This window comes from Bubalus kerabau, chromosome 17 (genome assembly GCF_029407905.1).
Source record: "Bubalus kerabau isolate K-KA32 ecotype Philippines breed swamp buffalo chromosome 17, PCC_UOA_SB_1v2, whole genome shotgun sequence".
Classification (NCBI taxonomy): domain Eukaryota; kingdom Metazoa; phylum Chordata; class Mammalia; order Artiodactyla; family Bovidae; genus Bubalus; species Bubalus kerabau.
Genome location: NC_073640.1, coordinates 59,187,620 through 59,201,891, shown reverse-complemented (window position 1 = coordinate 59,201,891; position 14,272 = coordinate 59,187,620). Strand labels below are relative to the sequence as shown.

At 42.6% G+C, this 14,272-nt stretch overlaps 1 protein-coding gene across 1 annotated transcript in view; it reads left to right on the top strand.

Moving 5' to 3' along the window:
- Window positions 1–51: 51 nt before the first annotated feature.
- Window positions 52–14,272, top strand: part of SLC6A16 (solute carrier family 6 member 16) — a 28,763-nt gene continuing 14,542 nt past the window's right edge. The window contains exons 1-8 of the mRNA XM_055551185.1: window positions 52–55; window positions 2,927–3,002; window positions 4,375–4,868; window positions 5,304–5,461; window positions 5,650–5,776; window positions 5,975–6,150; window positions 6,384–6,494; window positions 6,671–6,912. Coding sequence (XP_055407160.1) covers window positions 52–55; window positions 2,927–3,002; window positions 4,375–4,868; window positions 5,304–5,461; window positions 5,650–5,776; window positions 5,975–6,150; window positions 6,384–6,494; window positions 6,671–6,912 — 1,388 coding nt within the window. The remainder of the gene's footprint in view (window positions 56–2,926; window positions 3,003–4,374; window positions 4,869–5,303; window positions 5,462–5,649; window positions 5,777–5,974; window positions 6,151–6,383; window positions 6,495–6,670; window positions 6,913–14,272) is intronic.

The following is a 14,272-nucleotide window of genomic DNA, read 5'->3' as shown; positions in this document are numbered from 1 at the left end:
TTAATTGCTTTTTGAATGTTATATTCATTCAGCCTTGTATACATGGGATACATGGGTAAGTCCTTCTTGATCATGATGTATAATTCTTTTTATACATTGTTGGGTTGTATTTGCTAATATTTTGTTGAGGATTTTTGCATCTATGTTTATGAGAGATATTAATAGTTTTCTTTTTCTGTAATATCTTTGTTTTGGTGTCTAGGTAATGCTGGTCTCATAGAATTATTCCCTCTGCTTCTATCCTCCAAGAGATTGTAGAAAATCAGTATAATTTCTTCCCTAAATTGTTGGTAGAATTCATTAGTGAACCCATCTGGTTCTTGTGCTTTCTGTTTTGGAAGGTTATTATTTATTCAACTTCTTTAATAGAGACAGACCTATTTAGATTGTTTCTTCTTGTATGAGTTTTAGAAAACTGTGTCTTTCAAAGAATCAGTCTATTTCATCTAGTTCAATTTGATTGTGGACTGAAAGCAGACATTGTATGACTTCAAATAACAAATCTGAAATTTTTTAAGGTGTTTTATGGCTCAGAATGTGGTCTGTTGTGGTGAATGAACTTGAGAAAAACGTGTATTCTGCTGTTACTGGAGGAAGTAATCTGTAAACGCCAATTATATCCTTTTGATTGGTGGTGGTGTTGAGTTTAACTATATCTTTACTTATTTTCTGCCTGCTGATTTTCAGTCTTTGTTCTCTTTGCTTTTCAGATTTGGAGGCTTCTATTCAAGATATTCTCAGGCTCAGAGATGATTTTCTCAGCCATGTTTGGTCTACAAATAAAACCCATCAAAAATATTTTTCATTTCTGTTACAGTATTTTTAAATCTCTGTCAGTCCTTTTTGGTTCTTTCGTAGGATTTTCATCTTTCTGCTCACATTGCCCATCTGTTCTTGTGTGCTGTCTACTTAATCTATTAGAGCCCTTAACATATTAATCATAGTTATTTTAAATCCCTGGTCTGATGATTCAACATCTCAACCATGTCTGGTTAGTTAATTAACCATGTCTGGTTAATCCTTGTTCTCTCTTCAAATTGTGGTTTTTTTTTACTTTTTGGTATGCCTTTTAATTTTTCTCTTGATAGTCTGAACTTGCTGTAATGGTAAACTACTGTAAATCAGCGTTTAGTAATGTGGTGAGTTGTAGGACGAGGGGAAATGTTCAGTAATCCTGTGACTAGATCTCAGTCTTTTAGTGCCTGTGTTTCTGGACTGTGAACTTAACAAATGTTTTTCAGGTTTTTGTTTTTCCCCTTCCCTTTTAGGTGGGACAGGATGTCTAGAGTGGGCTGGAGTTGGGTATTTCCTTACCCTAGGTCAATTTGACTCTGATATTAACAGATGAGGCTCTGGTTAACTAGTTTCTCTTGAGGGGAGGCATTATTAAGAACAGAGTGTTCTAGAGTGGTTCAAAATGGTTCTTTTTCTTCATTTTTAAATTATGAAAATATGATAACACTAACATGGTTCTTTTGTCCCCTTCCCTTGCTGGAAACCCAAGGGGATTTTTTCCTCTGATATTCTGTTATTCAGTGAATTTTTGTATTTGCCTATCTGTCTCTCCAGTCTAAAGGGCAGTGATTTTCCCTCTGTCCTCACTTCCCTTAGGGATTCAACAAGAGTTGCTGGTTTTTCAGTCTGTTCAGATTTTTGCTTATTAAGATGGAGTGGCAGGCCCTCCTTACAAGCTCCTTAAATGAGAATCAGACACTAGAAGTCCAACCCAGATGTTTTTCAAGTTCCAGCGTTAATTTCTTATTTTGACATAATTTCAGGCTTACAATTGTAATTTTGGACTTAAAATTCTTTTGTCTTTTCTTCTCTTCCTGACTTCAACATTTTTAATGCCTAGAGGTCAATTACATTATAGAATGTCCGTCAGTTTGGGTTGGTGCTATTTCTTCATGATTAGATTCTGGTCGCACATTTTTGGCAAGAATACCCCTGAAATGATGTTGTGTTCTTCTCAGTGCCTCATATCGGAAAGCAGATGGTATCAACTGACTTTCACTATGTGGTTAAGGTAGTGTTTAAGACTGTAAAGATACTATTTTTCTATTTCGTGGGGAGGAGAGTATCTTGTGGGGAGACACATTAATACTAAGCACTCATTTTTGTTCCTGTCAAACTTTCTTGTGTGAGCAATGATTAACAATTCTTGCTTGAGTCAATTATTACTCATGGCAAATGATAATTTTCTAATTTCATCATTCCTATGCATTTATTAGTTTGCATTTTACTGTAAGGAAGAGATTTTCCTTTTCCTTATTTATATCACTGTGGATTCATAGATTCTTATTTTATCCTGTGGGTTCTTATCTGTTATTATTTATCTTGATGCTCCAGTTGTCCAAGATTTGGCTGATGGGAGCTCTTTCAATTTGACTTCTGTGTCCAGTATCATCATTTTATTTTTAGTTTTTATTTATTGATACATATTTTTCTTGATTATTAAAGTAACACTTTTAGACAATTTACTAGACTGATTTAAAATCAGAGGGAAGACTAGAAAAATACCTATAATCCTCGTGTTCTATATATTAATGTATTTTCTTTTGGCCTTTCTTTGCATTTATTTAATTCTTTTTTTTATTGCATTTTTTTTCATTGCATTTTAAAATGTAGTAGAAATAGAACTAAAGATGGAAATTTATATCTGAGTTTTTTTTTTTTTAACCTATCATTGAAATGTAAGCATTTCCTGAGCTACTTAAGAACTCTTTGGAAACTGTGTCTCACAGTTGATTTATCCTTGTGCCCCAGGTGTGCCTGTGCTGTCTTGGCGCCTACTCACTGCCTCTGCTTTTGGGTGGCATACTCTTTCCTCCTTTGAAAGAAAACTCCAGTTCCCTCTCTTCCCCTCTTCCACATCTTGTTTTTTTCCTTTTCTTTTCCATCACGATCCTTGCCTATTCTCTTGTAGAGCATTTGAAGAGCCAGCAACAGGTCAGAGTGGTGGAAGCACAGAGAACAGAGAAGAAAGTGGCCCCAGATATGAGGTAAAGCACCATCCACTTGTTGGGGACAGAGCAGTGGGGTGGAGAGCACGGTTAGATGTGACTAGACTAACCGTCAAGAGATAATCACATCAGGAGGTGAGAAATGCTATGAAGAAAAATAAAAGTAGGTTTGATGGAGAGAGTTGTGGGTAGGTAGAGTTGTGGGTAGGTAGCTACTATTTTCGGAGAAGGTGATGGCACCCCACTCCAGTACTCTTGCCTGGAAAATCCCATGGATGGAGGAGCCTGGTAGGCTGCAGTCCATGGGGTCGCTAAGAGTCGGACACGACTGAGCGACTTCACTTTCCCTTTTCACTTTCATGCACTGGAGAAGGAAATGGCAACCCACTCCAGTGTTCTTGCCTGGAGAATCCCAGGGACTGGGGAGCCTGGCGGGCGGCCGTCTATGGGGTCACACAGAGTTGGACACGACTGAAGCGACTTAGCAGCAGCAGCAGCAGCTACTATTTTAGATAGGCTGGCAGGGAAGGCATCTCTGGTGAGGTGATAATTGAGCAGAAACCTGAGTGTTTTACAGGTGAAACAGCTCAGAGAAGTACAGCAGCTTTCCTAAGATTGGCTTACCAGGCAGATTTAGTATTAGAGTCCTTTCTTTGATTCAGAAGCCCACTATAAATAGTACTGTCCTCTGTATGGAGTGTACCTCAAAGTTTTCAGAAACTTTTTGAGTGGAATTCCTCACTATTAGCTTGGCTATTTGTCTTTATCCCTTGCACTGAAACGTTTCTAAGAAGTAAAACTTATGTGAAAGATTCTTTTGTGCTTTGAATTTCAGTGGTGGAAGAGACAGAAATGGGTCTTCCCAGTGGTGCTAGTGGTAAATAACCCACCTACCAATGCAGGAGACATAAGAGATGCGGGTTTGATCCCTGAGTTGGGAAGATCCCCTGGAGGAGGGCATGGCAACCCACTCCAGTATTCTTGCCTGGAGAATCCCATGGACAGAGGAGCCTGGCAGGCTACAGTCCATAGGCTTGCACAGAATCGATATGACTGAAGCCACTTAGCATGCACACATGCATGGTAAAATCTGGGATTTCCCAGTGGCTCAGTGGCAGAGAATCCATCTGCCAATGCAGGAGATGTGGGTTTGATCTCTGGGTCGGAAAGGTCCCCTGGAGGAGGGCATGGCAACCCACTCCAGTATCCTTGCCTGGAGAATCCCATGGACAGAGGAGCCTGGCGGGCTGCAGTCTATGGGGTCTCAAAGAGTCAGACATGACTGAAGTGACTTAGCATATACACACAGGGACAGAAATGGAAGGTTTCCTTAGGAGGTGTTGAGGATTGTTTTGTAACTCAGTCATCTTTTTACTTTAAAACCTAAAATCTAGTTTTTGGTGTCCTTCAGGTCTACTCACAAAATCAAATCCTCCCTTGCGAAAGTTGGAGCTGCTCCTGAAAGTCTGCCTGAAATTACAACAGAGGCCCAGGCTTCAGGAACGTCATTGGCCAAAGTCTCATCTGCTGAAAGCTCCCCCGGAAGTCACGCTTTGGAAGACAAGGGCACAGCCACCTGGTCTCTGACAGCCTGGGTCTCCGAGGTCCAGGCTTTTGAGGCCCGGGCTGTGAGGGCTCAGGCCTGGGAGACGCAAGCTTTTGAGGCTCAGAGCAGGGCCAGCCATCCCAAGGCAACCCCTGTCACAGAGGCAGAGGCTGCCCCAGTCCTGAAACAGAGACTCTTACCTGAGAAAGTTCAGGTGCCAGAGAAGGAGAAGAGTGAAGTCCTCATTACTCGTCCATTCTGGTCCAACAAGGCTGAGTACCTCCTGGCCCAGATGGGCTATACCATGAGGCCGGCCAGTCTCTGGAGTTTTTGCTACCTGTGGCTTCACAGTGGAGGTGGTAAGTCTGGGTACCAGGAACCACGGATCCACAAGGGGCTAACAAGATGGAGGCCTGTCTAGACTTCAAACTCCCAAGGTCTCTGGGATCTGTAGAGGATAAAGACTTGGTATTCTGAGCAGGATAGGAGTCATATGCCTGAACGTGAAGGATCATGAGAGGGGTAGAGGTACAGAATATCTGAACAGGAGGATGGTGGGACTAGAAGCCTGGGTCAAGGGTGGAGGTGAAGACTAGATGTTTGGGTCTTCCAGGAATTAGAGACCAAAGAACTGGACGCCTGGAACTGTAAGGGATGTGGAAACAGTTGAACCCTGATGCCTATGCCCTTGAGGGAGGTCACTGGTGGGGAACGAGTTTTTCTGTACCCATGAAGAAGTCCAGGTACCAAAAAGCCAGCTGTTCTGAGAGCTCCTCCTTGAATCCCCTGCACAGGCATTTTTCTCATCATCTACATCTTCTTGCTGTTCTTGATCGGGATTCCTCTCCTCTTCCTGGAGATGGCAGCTGGTCAGAGGATGCGTCAGGGCAACATTGGTGTGTGGAAGGTCATCAGCCCCTGGATTGGTGGTGTAGGGTATACAAGCTTCATGGTGAGGAGTTCTGGGCTGCCCAGGCCTACCCTTTACACCCCATCCCCATCCTAACCCTCATCCTGGAATGGGTCCCAAGACTGCACTTCCATGGGTCAGATCCCTTCAGTTCCCCAATCCTCTGTCAAATCCCCTCCTTTTTCCTGACCCCTCCCTTCCTCCCCAGCCACCTCCTCCCTGGCCCCTAGGTGTGCTTCATCAACAGCTTGTTCTTGAATGTGATCACTTCCTGGATCCTCTTCTACTTGAGTCAGTCCTTCCAGTATCCCGTCCCATGGGAGAAATGTCCCTTACTGGAGAACGCCAGTGGCTTTGGTGAGGAGGAAGTTAAAGATGAGAAGGGGGAAACAGAGAGGAGAAAGGAGCAAGGAGTGATAAAGAAGAGGAAGATTGTGGAAGGAAGAAGAAATGGGGGGAAAGGGGAAAGGAAGAGGGGGAAGTGGGGGGGGGGGATAAAGAAGAGGGGAGGGGTCATCCTGTCTAGCAGGCATGTCCAGAGCCAGGTCCCCTCAGATCCTGAATGTGCACGGACGACACCCTCCCTGTACTTCTGGTACCGGATGACTCTGAAGGCCTCAGACAGTATTGAGGATGATGGGCCACCAGTGTTCAGTCTGTGCCTGCCTTTATTCGTGTCCCTGTGTCTTCTTGGTGTTTTCATGCTTAATGGGCTCAAGTGGACTGGGAAGGTGAGCCACCCATTTTTTTTATATCTTGACATTCTCAGATGCTTTGGTCCTCACCTAACTTTGTTACTCCTTGATTTCCTAATTTTTCACTCCGACTTTTTACTCCCAGTAGCCCCTGACCCCTGCTAGAAGCTGTCTTCTAACTCCTCCTTATTTCTGATTCAGAACTTTTGATCTTTGCTGATTATTGGTTGACTCCCACTGGTACATGCTTTGTCCCACTGTCAATTCAGGTAATGTGTGTCTTGGTATCAAGCAGCGGTCTCATAATGCTCTGTTTTGTCGTGCGGAGTGTAATGCTAGAAGGGGCAGTATTTGGCCTTCACTATATGACAATTGTCAAGGTAAGGTGTATCTTCCTCATTCCCCTATCAGGCCTTGGAGGACATTTCCTGCCTATTCTTAGGGCATCCTTTCCCCATTATCTCTCTCTGTGTCCCCTCCCCCCCATTTTAACCCTTTTAAGATTCTCCTCTCCTTCTTTGACATCTTCCCTTAACACTTGTCTTCTCCCTTTTAGATATCAGCTATATACAACGTGAACGTATGGCGCGGAGCAGGGAACCAAGTCTTGTGTTCCTTGGGCCTGGGCTTTGGCTCCATTGTCTCCATAGCCTCGCACATTCAATCATCCAGCAGCTGTCTCAGTGATGCCGTTATTGTGGCTCTGGCTAACCTGATCTCCATGATGCTTGTCACACCTTTTATCTTCTCTGTCTTGGGCTTCTGGGCCACACAGCTCACGCACCGCTGCAATGAGAAGTAAGGCCAACCTCTTAGTTGAGGATCTCAACTTCAGAGAACTACGAAACACAGGGAGCCTAACCTTAAAGTTGCTACAAAGACCCACATTCACACATCTCAATCTCAGGTGTACTTGCAAGCCTCTACTTTTCCCTAGAGTGAAAAACAGACAGTAGAATCCCTGTCATATAGTATCCTTCTTAGAGCCCTTTTCTAGTCCTAGAAATCTTCAAACTCTGAAAATGCCAACTGTTTACCTCAGAGTACCACCATAGAGATATGAAAGCATTCGAGGTTACTCCAGTCCCAGATCGCGTCCAGAACCACAGTCATCTGTAGAACTCTCCACTTCTTGAATGCCTTCATTCTTTACTGTCAGCAACTAAATTTAGGGATTTCTGTTGGTCTGTCATCAGTTCAGTTCAGTTCAGTTGCTCAGTTGTGTCCGACTCTTTGCGACCCCATGAACCGCAGCACGCCAGGCCTCCCTGTCCATCACCAACTCCTGGAGTTTACCCAAACTCATGTCTATCGAGTCGGTGATGCCATCCAGCCATCTCATCCTCTGTCGTCCCCTTCTCCTCCTGTCCCAAATCTTTCCCAGCATCAGGGTCTTTTCCAATGAGTCAACTCTTCCCATGAGGTGGCCAAAGTATTGGAGTTTCAGCTTCAACATCAGTCCTTCCAATGAACACCCAGTCTATCATACTTAACCCTAAAAGGACTCTCAGAACTAAAGCCTTTATTTTTAAATTCTTTTTATTCTTTAATTCATCCCCATTTTTAATACTTTAGGCATTAATTTCAAAAACACTCATCAAACATTTAGAAAGTACTCCTTGTATAACATGAAGATTGGACAGGTGAATCAGACCATAGATCTTGCCTTCACTGAGTTTTAAGATTTGGAGGGAGAAGGGGAGGGGAATTAGGTACTTGATTATATGGTCTTAAACTCATGATAACCAGCAGCGGAAGTCATGGGGAGGACAAAATACAGAGCTATTCATTCCTCCTGAGCTACTCAGAGAAGAACTCCCAGAGGAGGCAAACCTAAGCTGAATTTATCACTGGTAATCCTAATCCATGCAAATGGCCACTGTTTTCCTTCTAGAAGGCTGGGCACATTCAGACGCACACCTGCAAGAGTTCTCTAATATATATGTTTAAGAATGGAATTGCTGGGTAGGGTTGGCACACCTATAGACTTAACATACGTTGTCTGATTTTCAACATGGTTTATGATAGTGAGAATTCCGTGTATTTCACTTTCTGCACAGCACTCAATTGAACTTGGTCGAACTTTAAAATTTTGCCAGCCTGGTAGGAGTGTAATGGTATTTTTAATATTTTAAAAAACATTTTATTGTATATTGCATACATATAGAGGGACTGATTTTGTGTCTCAGATGGTAAAGAATCTGCCTGCAATGCAGGAGACCCAGGTTTAATCCCTGGGTTGGGAAGACCCCCCTGGAGAAAGGAATGGCTCCCCACTCCAGTCTTCTTGCCTGGAGAATTCCATGGACAGAGGAGCCTGGTGAACTACAGTCCATGGGGTAGAAACATGCATAAAACAAAATGTGTAGCATCCATTGTTCAGTTCAGTTCAGTTCAGTCGATCAGTCGTGTCCGACTCTTTGCGACCCCATGAATCGCAGCACGCCAGGCCTCCCTGTCCATCACCAACTCCAGGAGTTCACTCAGACTCACGTCCATCGAGTCAGTGATACCATCCAGCCATCTCATCCTCTGTCGTCTCCTTCTCCTCCTGGCCCCAATCCCTCCCAGCATCAGAGTCTTTTCCAGTGAGTCAACTCTTCGCATGAGGTGGCCAAAGTACTGGAGTTTCAGCTTTAGCATCATTCCTTCCAAAGAAATCCTGGGGCTGATCTCCTTCAGAATGGACTGGTTGGATCTCCTTGCAGCCCAAGGAACTCTCAAGAGTCTTCTCCAACACCACAGTTCAAAAGCATCAATTCTTTGAACTGGAATGACCTTGGAAGCTCTTCATGTATCTCTAATTATAACTTCTTTCCTCCTTCCTAGAGGTACCCATTATCATGACTTTTATGATAATTAGTTCTTTATTTTCTTTACATTTTCTTATTGCTTATCTAAGCAATATAGTTTGATTTGAACATTTATACAAAACAGTAGTTTAATGTATCCATTTACGTAGTCTAATTTGTTCATTTACATACACATATTCTTTGTATTCTTTTGTGTTTTACTTTTTTAATTCAACATGTCCTTGAAAGATTCATCCGTATTGTTGTATCTTCCTCTGCTGCTGCTGCTAAGTCACTTCAGTCGTGTCCGACTGTGTGACCCCATAGACGGCAGCCCACCAGGCTCCCCCGTCCCTGGGATTCTCCAGGCAAGAACACTGGAGTGGGTTGCCATTGCCTTCTCCAAGGCATGAAAGTGAAAAGGGAAAGTGAAGTCGCTCAGTCGTGTCCGACCCTCAGCGACCCCATGGACTGCAGCCTTCCAGGCTCCTCCATCCATGAGATTTTCCAGGCAGGAGTACTGGAGTAGGGTGCCATGTATCTTCCTCTAGTCTGTGCTTTTTTTAGTGCTGTATAATATTCCAGTAAATGAACATACCACAGTTTATTTACCCATTCTACTACTAGTGAATGTTTGTACAATCTTTCTAGTTTTTGGCTATTGAAACAATGTTTCTCTAAACATTATACATTTTCCTCAGTGCACTACCTGTGTGCACATTTTTCAAGGGTATATAAATATAAGTGAAATTGTTGGAGTGTAGTTCTCTATTACTGTGAGACATTCACTCCAAAAGTAAGTGGCTGAAAACAGCAGTGGTTTATTATTTCCTTCTGATTCTGTGGGTTGACTGGAAAGTTCTTCTCCTGGGTGTGGGTGGGTTAACTCACATGTTTGCATTCAGCTGGGCCCAGCTGGAGCAGCACTGCTCTGCTGTGCATGGTGGTGGCTGGGCTCACTCTGCTTGCACAGTTGGCAGGTCAGCAAAGGCTGTTCTCTTCCAGGAGGCCTCACCTTGTGGCTAGCCTGGGCTTCCTCATATGGCAGCTCACAGAGAATAAAGGTGGAATCAGAAAAATGTCTTGAAGCCTAAGCATGAGACTGCTCCAGTTGTCACTGCTGTTACTTTTTTTTGGTCAAAGGAATTCACAAAGACATCCCAGATTCAAGGAGTGGAAAAATAGACTTTGTCTCTTGATGGGAAGAGCTGCTAAATACCATGACCATGTTTCTTCAATCTACTGCATCTATCTTCTGCTTCACTAGATAATGCAAATTGCTTTCCACAGTGTTTCTCTGTGTCTGTCTGTCTCTCACACACACCCATTGCTTAATTCTGATACTAGAATATGGCTTCCCTGATGGCTCAGTGGTAAAGAATCTGCCTGCAGTGCAGGAGACACAGGAGTCGTGGGTTTGATCCCTGGGTCAGGAAGATCCTCTGGAGGAGGAAATAGCAACTGATTCCAGTGTTCTTGCTGGGAAATCCCATGGACAGAGGAGCCTGGTGGGCTATAGTCCATGGGGTAGCAAAGAGTAGGACACGACTGAGCGTGCATGCACACACACATGCTACACTGATCCTATGTTCCAGTGTTCACTGACAACTTGTCTTTATCCTGAATTTTATGGTCAAAATGCTGTGTTCAAAACTAACTTGGGCTATTTCTTTCTCCTCAGTTCAGTGTAGTTATGTTATTCACTTGAAATGCAGTTATGTTCATTTGTTTCTGTTTGTATGACATTTTACGGCCCCTAATTTTATTTTATTAAACATTAATATGGATTCCAAAGACAAAATTATACAAGAAGATACAGAGAAATGTCACTCTCACAGATAATCACGATGGTGTGATCACTCACCTAGAGCCAGACATCCTGGAATGTGAAGTCAAGTGGGCCTTAGAAAGCATCACTACAAACAAAGCTAGTGGAGGTGATGGAATTCCAGTTGAGCTATTTCAAATCCTGGAAGATGATGCTGTGAAAGTGCTGCACTCAATATGCCAGCAAATTTGGAAAACTCAGCAGTGGCCACAGGACTGGAAAATGTCAGTTTTCATTCCAATCCCAAAGAAAGGCAATGCCAAAGATGCTCCAACTACCACACAATTGCACTCATCTCACATGCTAGTAAAGTAATGCTCAAAATTCTCCAAGCCAGGCTTCAACACTTTGTGAATCTTGAACTTGTAGATGTTCAAGCTGGTTTTAGAAGAGGCAGAGGAACCAGAGATCAAATTGCCAACATCCACTGGATCATGGAAAAAGCAAGAGAGTTCCAGAAAAACATCTACTTCTGCTTTATTGACTATGCCAAAGCCTTTGACTGTGTGGATCACAATAAACTGTGGAAAATTCTGAAAGAGATGGGAATACCAGACCACCTGACCTGCCTCTTGAGAAACCTGTATGCAGGTCAGGAAGCAACAGTTAGAACTGGACATGGAACAACAGACTGGTTCCAAATAGGAAAAGGAGTTCATCAAGGCTGTATATTGTCACCCTGCTTATTTAACTTCTATGCAGAGTACATCATGAGAAATGCTGGGCTGGAAGAAGCACAAGCTGGAATCAAGATTGCCGGGAGAAATACCAATAACCTCAGATATGTAGATGACACCACCCTTATGGCAGAAAATGAAGAACTAAAGAGCCTCTTGATGAAAGTGAAAGAGGAGAGTGAAAAAGTTGGTTTGAAGCTCAACATTCAGAAAACGAAGATCATGGCATCCTGTCCCATCACTTCACGGCAAATAGATAGGGAAACAGTGGAAACAGTGAGAGATTTTATTTTGGGGGACTCCAAAACCACTGCAGATGATGACTGCAGGCATGAAATTAAAAGACGCTTGCTCCTTGGAAGAAAAGCTATGACCAACCTAGATAGCATATTCAAAAGCAGAGACATTACTTTGCCAACAAAGGTCCGTCTAGTCAACCCTATGGTTTTTCCAGTAGTCATGTATGGATATGAGAGTTGGACTATAAAGAAAGCTGAGCATCAAAGAATTGATGCTTTTGAATTGTAGTGTTGGAGAAGACTCTTGAGAGCCCCTTGGACTGCAAGGAGATCCAACCAGTCCATCCTAAAGGAGATGAGTCCTAGGTGTTCACTGGAGGGACTGATGTTGAAGCCGAAACTCCAATACTTTGGCTACCTGATGCAAAGAGCTGACTCATTTGAAAAGACCCTGATGCTGGGAAAGATTGAGGGCAGGAGGAGAAGGGGACGACAGAGGATGAGATGGTTGGATGGCATCACCGACTTGATGGACATGGGTTTGGGTGGACTCTGGGAGTTGGTGATGGACAAGGAGGCCTGGCATGCTGCAATTCATGGGGTCGCAAAGAGTCAGACACGACTGAGCAGCTGAACTGAACTGACCTTCACCCAATTCTCAACCAATTCTTCAACCCAATTCTTACCTGTCCTCTGAAGAAAACTCATTATTTTTTACTTTATTCTTCTGGTATTTGTAAAAATAAGTAGAAAAATGTGTATTTTCTTATTTACTTTCTTTCTTACACAGAAGATGGGATACTATATATACTCTTGTTTTCCAGTTTTAAAGAATTTAAAAAGATATCCTAGAAATCACTCCTTCACATTTGTTCCTTTCTTATTAATTTGCCTTAGGCCTAGTGATATTGCCTGCCATTCTGTATATCTGCTGTTTTTCTATACTTTATAGAGTTCTCATGGCTGCTAGTAGGAGAGCCCTTATTATAGTTAATAATTGGACACCATTGGGATTAAAATCATTTTCTCTTTGAAAGATTCCATTAAGATAATGAAAGTACATGTTACAAAATTGGAGGAATTTATATATTCTGTACACAGTTGATCTTTGCACAATGCAAGTTTGAATTGCACAGGCCCACTTATACGTGGATTTTTTTCAATAGTACTACACTACTACATGATCTGCGATTGGCTGAATCCATGGATACAGAACTGGATACTGAGGAGCTGCAGAAGTGGAGGTCTAACTATAAGTTAAAAGTGGACTTTCAACCGTGCAGAGGGATGGCTCTCCCAACATCCCATTTTTAAAAAATAGATAACTTTCAATGAGCTTTTTTGAAAAAAATTTATTTTATTTTTGACTGTGATAGGTCTTTCTCTAGTTGTGGCACAGGGGCTTAGATGCCCTGCAGCATGTGGAATCTTCACAGATCAGAGATTGAACCCGTGTCCCCTACATTGGCAGATGGATTCTTAATCACTGGACCACCAGGGAAGTCTCTAACCCCCATTTTGTTGAAGGATCAACTACATGTTATTTGGAATATGTAAAGAAATCTTTCAACTCAATGAGAAGGCAAACAACCCAATAAAAATGTGCACTTAACTTTTTACAGTCTAATTAGAATTAATATTTTAACACTTTAAGTGATATGTAAAACTGTATAATCATAAGACCCTTTGTCTTCCCCACTTTGTTTTATGGTTGTCATATGTACCACATACACTGAAAATTCTATCAAACAATGTTATACATTTTACCTTCAACTGACATACGTATTCTCCAACTTAAGAGGAGAAAAATATCCTGCTATATTTACCTGGATATCATTTTTGTTGCTCTTCCTTAGTTTCTGAAGTTTGAATTTTCCCTCCAGTATTATTTCCATTCCATCTGAAAAACTTTTAGCATTTCTTTAATATTAAAGATATGTTGGCAAGGAATTTTTTGAGATTCCTTCATCTAATAATGCCTTTTCAGTTCAATTCAGTCGCTCAGTCGTGTCCGACTCTGCAACCTCATGAATCGCAGCACTCCAGGCCTCCCTGTCCATCACCAACTCCCGGAGTTCATTCAAACTCATGTCCATCGAGCCGGTGATGCCATCCAGCCATCTCATCCTCTGTCGTCCCCTTCTCCTCCTGCCCCCAATCCCTCCCAGCATCAGAGTCTTTTCCAATGAGTCAACTCTTCACATGAGGTGGCCAAAGTATTGGAGTTTCAGCTTCAGCATCAGTCCTTCCAATGAACACCCAGGACTGATCTCTTTTAGAATGGACTGGTTGGATCTCCTTGCAGTCCAAGGGACTCTCAAGAGTCTTCTCCAACACCACAGTTCAAAAGCATCAATTCTTTGGCACTCAGCTTTATTCACAGTCCAATTCTCACATCCATACATGACCACTGAAAAAACCATAGCCTTGACTAGATGGACCTTTGTTGGCAAAGTAATGTCTCTGCTTTTGAATATGCTATCTAGGTTGGTCATAACTTTCCTTCCAAGGAGTAAGCGTCTTTTAATTTCATGGCTGCAGTCACCATCTGCAGTGATTTTGTAACCCCTCAAAGTCTGACACTGTTCCCACTGTTTCTCCATCTATTTCCCATGAAGTGAT